Source organism: Hyaena hyaena, unplaced genomic scaffold (assembly GCF_003009895.1).
Source record: "Hyaena hyaena isolate Hyena2069 unplaced genomic scaffold, ASM300989v1 scaffold_140, whole genome shotgun sequence".
NCBI lineage: Eukaryota > Metazoa > Chordata > Mammalia > Carnivora > Hyaenidae > Hyaena > Hyaena hyaena.
Genome location: NW_024080772.1, coordinates 488,106 through 498,449, shown reverse-complemented (window position 1 = coordinate 498,449; position 10,344 = coordinate 488,106). Strand labels below are relative to the sequence as shown.

The 10,344-nt window shown below is 40.7% G+C and overlaps 1 protein-coding gene and 1 pseudogene across 1 annotated transcript; one reads left to right on the top strand and one right to left on the bottom strand.

The window, feature by feature from the left end:
• Positions 1–337: 337 nt before the first annotated feature.
• MRPL33 (mitochondrial ribosomal protein L33) lies at positions 338–9,945 on the bottom strand. The gene is made up of 4 exons (XM_039238446.1): positions 9,852–9,945; positions 8,980–8,998; positions 6,845–6,951; positions 338–645 (listed from the first exon to the last, which is right to left on the bottom strand). Exons 1-4 carry the CDS (start codon positions 9,871–9,873, stop codon positions 596–598), a joined length of 198 nt encoding a protein of 65 aa, XP_039094377.1. The 5' UTR covers positions 9,874–9,945; the 3' UTR covers positions 338–595.
• Positions 4,942–5,805, top strand: LOC120235905 (annotated as a pseudogene).
• Positions 9,946–10,344: the final 399 nt, after the last annotated feature.

Sequence of the window (10,344 nt, the reverse complement as noted above, 5' to 3'; positions counted from 1 at the left end):
TTTGAGAATATGGACCAATGGCATTTTTCCTAATTATGTAAGCACAAAACAAAATAAAAGTTCTCATGGTTCCTTGTATGTGACAGGGCTGGCCCCTTTCTTACCCCTGTTCACCCTCACCACCTCTGCTATTACACGGGAGTTGTTACAAGATCACTCTGGAGAATGACTCTGCCTTTCCTATGAAGTACAAAGAGAAGCAGACTGGAAAGTCTTGCACAAGTTTCATTATGGAAACTTTCTTTTATATGAAACAATGGTTATTCTTTAGCAATGTAGTGTTGTTGTTTTTTTTTAATTTCAAAGAGTGGGGGAAAACATCACTAAGAGACAATAGTACAGGCTATTTTAATATTTTTTATTAAGGGCTATAAAAATATCCAGAAAGATAAATAAATGTGATGCAATGATATATGTCCTAATATGAAGAACTTTCTTTCAGTACATTGTTTTCCTTCACAATGGCCTTCAAATCACAGGAGGCAGTGATTCCGTGCCATTTCCTCTTCTTTTATTACACGCTGCAGAATTTCTGAATCAGTATCCCGCCCTCAGTCTTCTCATTTATAAATCAAATTCATTTTCAATCCATTGTTTAGAGGGAGCGTATTTTTTTCTGTTCCACAAAGAGGACTTTTGTTTTCACTGTAAGAGAAAAATGGGTTGTAGCAGAAAACTAAAAGCATCATCACCATTTTTTAAATAAAAATATACATGTCAGACCACAAGCACTCTCCTTTCTCTTATCTTACTACTCCTTTGACATGAGGATGGAGCAGATTTGCAAACTCAGTTCCTCCATCCCAGAGGCCAGAGAAACCTAGAGAAAGTGGTAAGAAAGTCAAGGTTCACCACTCAATGGCCTCTCTGGGACACCACAAGGTCATATCTCACTGAATGTGAAATATCCACATTAAAAAACAAAACTAGGAGCAAAAAACGGAAATATTCAATGTCTTCACCCAATTAATGACCACTCTTGGAGACAGACTAAGAGCTGGACTGAGGGAAAAAGGCAGCAAGAACTGAGCAGACCAAGGAAGAAAAGGCAGTCTGGCCAGACGAGTAAATACACATTAAACCTCGTACTTTCCAGAGATTGTTTAATATACCCAAAAGTGGATTTTCTTGTATGGTAAAAGAATGAAAATTATAACCAAAATCTCATTACTGAAAATATCAAAACAGTATAGTTCTCTGAAATAAAGCCAAAACAAAAGTACTAATTGCCTCCATGAAAGACTGGAGACTAGATGCTGGGCAGTAAGGTTTTCACTGTTCATATAATGCTTTAGAGTAACTCCATTAACTTCCAGCATATCTCTCTCCCTCCCTCTCTCTGTGTCCCTCTCACCACCTACTTCTTGGCGAAAAACCCAAAAGCAAACAGTGCACCAGGAAGACTCAAAGGACTACGACACAACCACCCCACACTTATCCCAATGACACAGAGACTTTCACTAGGGTTTTTCTTCTTCCTCTATAATCAGCATGGATACTGTATACAGGAGATTCCCAAGCTCTGATTAAGAATTAGCTAGGGAGCTAAATTAAAATACATTCCTACTTCTCACCTCTACCCCTACCCTAATTCTGGTCTAGTACATCTAGCGTGAGGACTGAACATCTACATTTTTACAAATTCTCAGATGATTCTGATAGGCAGCTAGATTTAAGAACTATTAACCAGTCAACAGAATTTTATCTATAATACTAATTTCAAAAAACCAAAATATATTATTACACTGTACAGAGGTATTTTTAATATATTCTGAATTAACTAGTATTTTAAAAGTAGTATTGATGCTCCTTTAAAGTCCAAGAGGGACTGACTACAAAGCATTATAAAACGGTAGTAAACCACAATACTTTCCCATCAAACAATGTGATTCAGTGCAAAAAATGTTTCCATGTTTTTCTACGTGGAACTAAAAAAATGGTTAAAAAAAAAAAAAAAAACCACCTCACTGGTAACCAATCAGGAGACTATTTAAATTGCCCAGAACAGGAGTGACTAAGATTAGTAAAGCAAGGCTTTATTCATGAAAAGTTTCTGAATCACTCACTGAATTCATTCTCTTAATCCAAAAAGTATTTAAGTCCACAGAACTGTGCTAGGCAATGTGGAGTTTACAGAAGTATGGAAAGAGCCCCTGAATGTCCAGGAAGTAGGACCCTAAAGATCAAAAGGACTGGACTGGTCAGGGAACACCTTGTGGAGAGGGAAAGTTTGGTCCCTGAAGGAGCAACATTTGGATGAACTGTAAAAGGAATGGGCATCTGGTACAGAGGAACAGTGGTAAGAGGTAAGATGACAGTAGGGTTCCATGGCCTTGTATGGTAGGCTGACCCCACTGGAAGATCCTAATTAAAAAAAAAAAAAAATTAGGAAGATTAATTTGGCTCCATGTAATAGAAAAACTAGGGAGCCTAGAGTCTGAAAGATTGGGTTCCAACCTTGGCTCTACCACTTTTATTTGCTGTGAGTCCCTGGACAAATTTCTCAAAATATTCTGCTTTGTTTGCTTCCCTATGTGGGGGATAAGTCCATCTTCCTCACAGGGTTGCTGCTAGATACACAGTTGAGTTGAAATAACATACTTCTACCCATGATCATTAACAAAATTAATTTTCTGTCAAAATATTTGCTGAATTCACAGAAGAATGAATCTGTCAGGTTCTTTCCTTACATCTAACCTAAATCAACTCTGCTTCAATTAAAGTCTATATTGTCTTGTTTACTCATCCAAGTAATCAAAAATGACAAGTTTTCATTTTCTTTATGATAAGCCTTCATATATTTAACAAAGTTTAATAAGCTTATGTCTCAGCCTTTAGTTCTTCCTCCTTGGAAATTAGTTTTATATAAAGAAAAGGAGTTCGAAAAGACAGGCTGGTTCTAGCCAGAGTACACTGTAAAATGCTCAAATAATTGGGAACTTTTCTGTTTCCTTACTGATTTCCTTTATAGAGCAGACTCACAAAACACTACCCTTAAACTAACCATTTATTCACTGCAGTAAAATATGTTGGGAGAGCTGCCAAGCTGTTTGGTACCTTGGGCAATGGGGCAGGCCCCGAGGCAAACATCATCACGCTAGCCTGTAGGACATTCAGCAGATGGGCACAAAGCCAGGCAGTCCACTATCCCAGAACATTCTCTTCTTCAAAAAAGACAAAGTTGTGCTGTCAAGGCTTAGACCATTCCTTATCAGAAAAGTTCTAACAGTCTGTTTGAAATTTATATATGAATCTTTTCTCCTGTTTTCAACTTATGATCAGAACTGTTTATGGTTGTATTCTTTCCCAACCTCAAAACTTAAAATCAATTTGACAAATAAGTTCCTAATACCTCCATACTAAGGATGAAAATCCCAATACATTCCCATACTGAAAATATCATAAAGGGTTATTCAACTAACATTTATTAATGTTGCGCATGTTCCTAAAGATAGACTCTAAAAGAGCTAAATCCTAGAAAAAACAATTCCTTTCTGTAAAGTTCATCACTTTGAGCTTTTACCAGCCAATACAAAGAAATCAGAAAAAGAAAAAAAAAAATCACATCAACTCTGTATCATATGGCTGTAGTCTGAATATTTGTGTCCCCCCGCCCCAAATTCATGTTGAAATCCTAACCCCCAAATAATGATGGTATTAGGAGGCAGGGCCCATGGAAAGGCTTTGGTCACAAGAGTGGAGTTTTCAAAGCCAGGATCAATGCTTTATAAGGAGACCCCACAATGCTTGCTTGCCCTTCCACCATATGAGGACACAAGCAAGAAGACAGGCTATGAACCAGGAAGAGGGCCTTCACCAGAAAGCTACCATGCTGGCACCTTGAACTTAGGACTTCCCAGGCCCCAGAACTCTGAGCAATAAATTTCTGTTGTTTATGAGCCACCTAGTCTGTGATTTTGTTATAGCAAACCAAAAGGACTACGACACATACCTTATCATTCTAATAATTTTTCTACCATATGTGGTAACATCCTAGAATTCAGACTCCCAATCATCAGGTACAAACCTAGAATTCCTTTTATGCTATGATAAAGAATGACCAGAAATTTCAACAGTGTAAAAACAGCAGGGAATTTTATTTCCATTAAAGAACAGAAATCATCCAATTTTAAGCTGACAACTGGGATTCTCAGAGTCTGTTTTATATGCTCCTCACACTGGTCAGGGCCTTTTTTTTGTTGAAGGTGATACTATTTTTATTTTTCTTACACACTGATGAATGCAGCATAATGAATGGTACAACCGTGGTTGTGAGACCTGCTGTACAAACTCTGAAGGCAGCTATGAACGTAGCTGTGAGTCAGCATCTGCACGAATGCCTGCCCAGAAGTCACCCAATGGTAGGTAGGTTTTAGCCTCCTGTAACATGTCTCATTGATAGGTCCCTACATAGATTAGTTTATGGTCCGGGCCTTGGAGTCAGAGTCTTCAGTTCAAATCTTTGTTCTGAAACATACTTTAGCTTTGTGTCCTTGATTAAAGTCCTCGACATCAAATTCTTCATCTAGAACCTGGAGATCGCCTGGAGAGTACAGGTGTTTGTGTTCATGACATCTGAAGATATAGGACTTGTATAGGTAAGCAAAGAAGACGGAATTTTCCAGTTTGTCTGATTATTCACAAGCACTAGTCTGTTTCCATTCTCTCAGGGATCATGGTCTTTTATTGCCTAGATTGTCCTTTTGTTGTTGTTTCCAGTGGGAAGGGAAATTTGGTTCCTGTTATTCCATCTTGGCCAGAAGTGAGAGTCTATGAGTTCTTATTCTTAGTTAATGAAAAAGTTGATTATGAGGTTAAGTATCTTTCATTATATAACGGATTAATTTGGGAAATAAGTTTCTGGTACCAATTCAATCCTGATCACCAACTGGGTGTCTTACAATTCAGCTCAATTCTGCTCTTTTTGTGCCCAGTACAGCCATGGCACATGGTCCCAAGAAGCATCTGAAGCATGTAGCAGCTCCAAAGGCTGGATGCTGATAAACTGGTGTGTTTGCCCCTTGTCCATCTACTGGTCCCCATAAGCTGAGAGAATGTCTCCCTCTCATCAGTTTCCTAAGGAAGAGACTTGAGTATCCCCTAACAGCAGTATGACGTAAAGATCAGTATACAGCATTTCATTAACACTGATGGCAAGGTCCCAACTGATACAACCTACCCTGCTGGTTTTATGAACGTTATCAACACTGACAAGACTGGGGAGAATTTCCATCTGATCTGTGACACCAAGGGCCACTTTACTGTTCATAATATTGCACCTGAGGAGGCTGAATATAAGTTGTGCAAAGTGAGAAAGATCTTTGTGAGAACAAAAGGGATCCCTCATCTGGTAACCCATGATGCTCGCTCCAATCTGCTATCCTGATCCCCTCATCAAGGTGAAGGACACCATTCAGATTGATGGTGGAGACTGGAAAAGGTTACTGATGTCATCCAGTTTGGCACTGGTAATCTGTGAGTGGTGACCAGGGATGCTAACCCGGGAAGAACTGGTGTAATCACCAACAGAAAGAGAGAGAGAGAGAGAGAGAGACACCCTGGTTCTTTTGATGTAGCTGACATGAAAGATGCCAACACAAGAGCTCTGCCACTTGGCTCTCCAAAATTTTTGTTACTGACAAAGGCAACAAACCATGGCTTTCTCTTACCCTTGGAAAAAGGTATCTGCGTCACCATTACTGAAGAGAGAATCAAGAGACTGGCAGCCAGAGCAGTGGGTAAAATGATCTGTAGATGATGTGAGTAGAAGTCTTTATACATAACTAAAGATGATACAGCATGACTAAAAGAAGAAGAAAAATTCTGACACTATCTACTAGTTATCAGTAACTCAGGAACAGCCAGGTAGAAGTGACACGTAGGTGTGAGGAAGGGGCACACAGCTTCTATGCCCTCTCCAAGCAGGTCACTCTCCCATAGTCAGCATGTGTTCACCAACCCAGAAGCTCCAGGACAGTTCTTATTAAGAAACAATTGTAAAGAGGCTGTTCAGAATCAAGGGCACAAAAATTAAGCAAATGGCCTGGAGTTTTAAAAATAAATCATTTGTTTGCTAGTTTACTTCACACAACTCTGCTCACAAAACCCAAAAACAACTGGGCTTCCACCAATAGCAATCAGCTGCTGTCTTTTGTGTGTAAGCAGGCGATCTGGCCTTGGAAACACTGGTCTCTTCTGGACAAATACTTCCACCTACTGAGACCATTTAAAGTTACCATTTATTACAGCATTTTAGCAGAGGGTACAAAATGGAAAATGCCATTTCTTAACTTCCTGCACTAATATATATATGCCATACTCCTCTAATTCAAATCTGGACCTAACTGCTTGCCACTGTTAAATGATCCCAGGAGGATATTTATTCCCTCCCCTTCTGAAGACACTCTTTTCTTTCTGTTTCCAGAATGGTATTACCTATTCTGTCTACATAGCTGCTTTCTTTCCCAGATCTACCCTATTTAAGAAGATAAAGGTGGAATCTGCCTCTCCCCAACTTTATCCTGTATCTCAGCATCCTGCCTGTGTCTCTCAAATCACTCAGCAGAACATCATTTTTGCTTTTTGCTTTTTTTTCCCCTCCCTTCCAAAACAGACTATAGGTACCAAGAGGGCAGGGACTGAGGCTGAATGTGTCCTGGTGTATCCCAGCACCTGGAAGAGTAACTAGCACCGCAGTAAACACTCAGCATATACTTGCTGGCTGAATGCTACAGTGTCAGAGGGGCCACAGAAATGGCCAAAAGACATTCAGCGTCAGTCTGGAAAGGGCAACGGGCCTTGTAAGCATCTGAATATATTGTGGAGTAATTTATCTGAATCTTACCAATTGGATCATAATGTAGGAGAGTCAGTTTCTCCCGTAGTCGGCTTCTCTTAGTGTTGAAGGAGTAACCTGTCCCAGCTTGGCTCAGCATTTTCACCAGAATGGTTCTAAGATGTAAAAATAAGCTATTACAAGCTGAGGAAATAAACTAAAATCAGTCGTGGGAGGATGACACATTTTGAGAACTCTGTATAGTAGTATTAGCTGTGGGATATCACTTAGTGCTAAGAAGGTTCTGTTCTAAGACACCCTACATTTTCCATAAACCACAATTTCAATGGTTCTGATTTCCAAGGTTTGTTCTATAAGACAATGGCTTGGCAATCAACTAACCAAGCAACAAGAACAATCAAACCATGTTGTAGGAACAGACCCAGACACTCACCTCGTAGAAGGAGAAATCAGGAGTGAGGGACAACACAAAAATGCTGGTCACTCTTACTGGCTAGTCAAGAAATCATAAAGATGGCTATCTCAAAAGAGCCCTATCTTCCAGGATGTGCAATAGGAGTAGAATTAGAAAGGGACAAAATAAAAGGACTGGAACTTTTATACTATTAACATGCTAAACCTTGTTCCCCTTCATAGTGCGTTGAAGTTATGGTCATCAAAGCATAAAGTTCATGTTTTGCCTCACTAGACCTTTTAGAACCTTGTACTATTTGCACTTGATCTTAGTCAAAAGGCCGAGAAGCGATAAAACCTTGTTCTATCTGTTACTTGTTCATGTGTCTGGCCTATGTATCATGCTATCTTATTTCTTATCTAATTCCTAAAAGAATCTGTAGCCTATATAATGCATTACACATCTTTGCCTACCTTTCAATGTCCCTTTCATCAGTGCCTCATACATAAAAGGTACACAATATTTGTTAGTTAAGAAAGACAGTAGGGGCGCCTGGATGGCTCAGTCAGCTGAGCATCTGACTTCAGCTCAGATCATGATCTCACAGTTTGTGTGTGATTTCAAGGCCCATGTCAGGCTCTGTGCTGACAGCTCAGAGACTGGAGCCTGCTTCAGATTCTTTGTCTCCCACTCCCTCTCTGCCCCTCCCCCACTCACGCTCTGTCTCTCTCTCTCAAAAATAAACAAACATAAAAAATAGACCATAATTAGTCCTTCATTCAAAAAGATTTAGTAAATACCTATTAAGTGCTTACTTGTGGAAAGCACTATGGGAAATGCAAAGCTCTATAAGGCTGCACCTGCCCCTTCCAGGAACTAACAGAATAGTATGGAAGGTGAGTTGTGAAAACAAAGTCTGTAAGGCAAGACATATTTTGGCAATGTCACAAGCATACAAAGAACATGACAGGCAGGGTTTCTATAGAAACCAGAGGCATGGGAGATTCCTCTATAATCTAGAGGTGGGGAATTCTAATATAAATAAACTGGATTGTGGGAAAAGCTATATGAATAAAAGCTATTTGGCAGAGAGCACTAACTTATATGTTTTCCATTAACTTTAATCCAAAAAACCTAGTTTTAAGATTTGTGATGTATCTTAAGTTGTAAGTAAAGGCTGTTTTAAATTTTTCTTTTTTTTTTTTTCCTGGAAAAGAATTCTCCTATTTTTAACACAGAAAATCTTATTTCAGTTATTGTCTACAAATTTTATTTTGAGATGCCAGTTTGGTATTTATAGTTTCTCTGGTACAGCATGGAATCTTTAATCTTTGCTATTTTTGAAATACTTATTCTACGAATGCAAAGGATTACAAAACTCATTAAAACTGACTCCATAGTTCAATCAAATCACAGCTTGTTCAGCTAGATTCCTGCAGTGGCCTCCAAACAAATGGCCCTTCGTCCTGACTTCGAAAAAACAGAAATACAGTAGTAGTCTAAAGAAAGCCTGGGAATCCTGGTGGTTTGTTTAGGAACAAGAGAGCAAGAGCTCCTTTAATTATTTGAATGGCTCACTTAAGTAGGTCAGTTGGGCAGGAGGGAAAATGTTTTTCTGAAAGTCCCACAGATCCAAAACAATTCACCAAGTAATCCTCAAATCAACTTTCAGAAAACTGATGCCAAATGCTTAGTTTAATTAACATAAGGATGTATTGCCTGGGCCTGGAAAAACAAATCTAACATAAACAAATTTAAAACAAAAACAAAAACAAAAAACCTTACTTACTTTGACTTGCTCTTGGCAACTTTTTCGCAGAGAGGAAAGGTTGAAAGAGAAAAGAAAATATCAATTTATTATCTTTCTTATGCAAAGTTCATATAAATGTCTGTAATAAATATGTAAGTTACTAAGAATGCCGTGGGTTGTCACTCAAGTAACTACGCCCTAGCTTGTAGAGATCCCGCTAAGATTCTGGAAAGAAGACAAGGATCCAGTGAGACCAACACAATTCCGGATGTAATGCTTCGCACAATCTTTTTTCAGTTGGACCAGTTACTTTTCAAATCTAAGATCTGCTCCACATGTTCCTCTTCTAAGGTGCAAACATTTGCACTGGAACAAGCCTCTGGTTTGACATGTTAACCCATGCAAACTGCAGCAACCACCACATCAGGTGGAGGAGGGAAACTAAATCTAACCGAAAAGTCGGCAGGAAAGAGCGCTGCCTTGGGAAGCCAGACACTTTTCCCCCAGCCCAGCGGTACTGACCTAGTCACTACCTCTCTCAAGCCATTTCCTCATCTTCAGAGTTTCAAATGAGTGGGCAAAAATTCGGAGGTTTTTTTTCCCAGTTCGGATGTGCAGTGATCTTGCTGACACATCCCTACGGAGGACTGGGAAAGCGCCCCACTCCTGCTGACCCCACAAGACCGTCCCTGCGACCGAAAAGGGATGGAGAACTAGCCTCGCAGACCCCCAAGCACCACGGAAGAGCGCCGCGGAGCATGCCGGACGCTGTAGTCCTAACGGCCTGGAAAGTCGCAGCGGCCGGTTCCCGGCCGGCGCGCGCCCTCAAACCCCCTCACCGTCCGGATGCCTGCCTGTCACGGCCTCCCGCCTTCGCCGCAGACCCTGCCGCCGCCTCCAGCCCCACTTACGGGTGACCGCGGACAGGAACATGGCGACAACACCTCCTCAGTCTCCGAAATGGGCCCAAGAGACGCAGCAAACAACTGCTTCCGGGGCACAGGCCTGTTCCGGAAGAGAACGTCGGTGAGTTGCTCGAAGCCACGCCCTCCATATAAACCTCCAGACCCGACGCCGTCTCTCGCTTGTGTTTAATATGGATTAGTCGTTTTCTTTTCATGGTGGTGGACTTTGGACTCCTTCTCCCTACTAGAGAGGGAGTTTAAAAGCGCTCGGGGTCCGCGCCCCAACCCCTGCCTCTTACTTCTGGATCAGAGTTAGGTCTTTCCATACCTGTTTTCACTAAGTAATCGCAACCACCTGCATTAAAGCCACAGGATCTATATGTGTTTCTCAGCAGCTCCAGGCTCCCAGGCTCCCGCACATTTCCTTAGAATATTGCCATCTTTTGCTTCTCCCGGCCCAACTTCATTTCCACCTGGTTAAGAGCTGCATTAGTCCCTT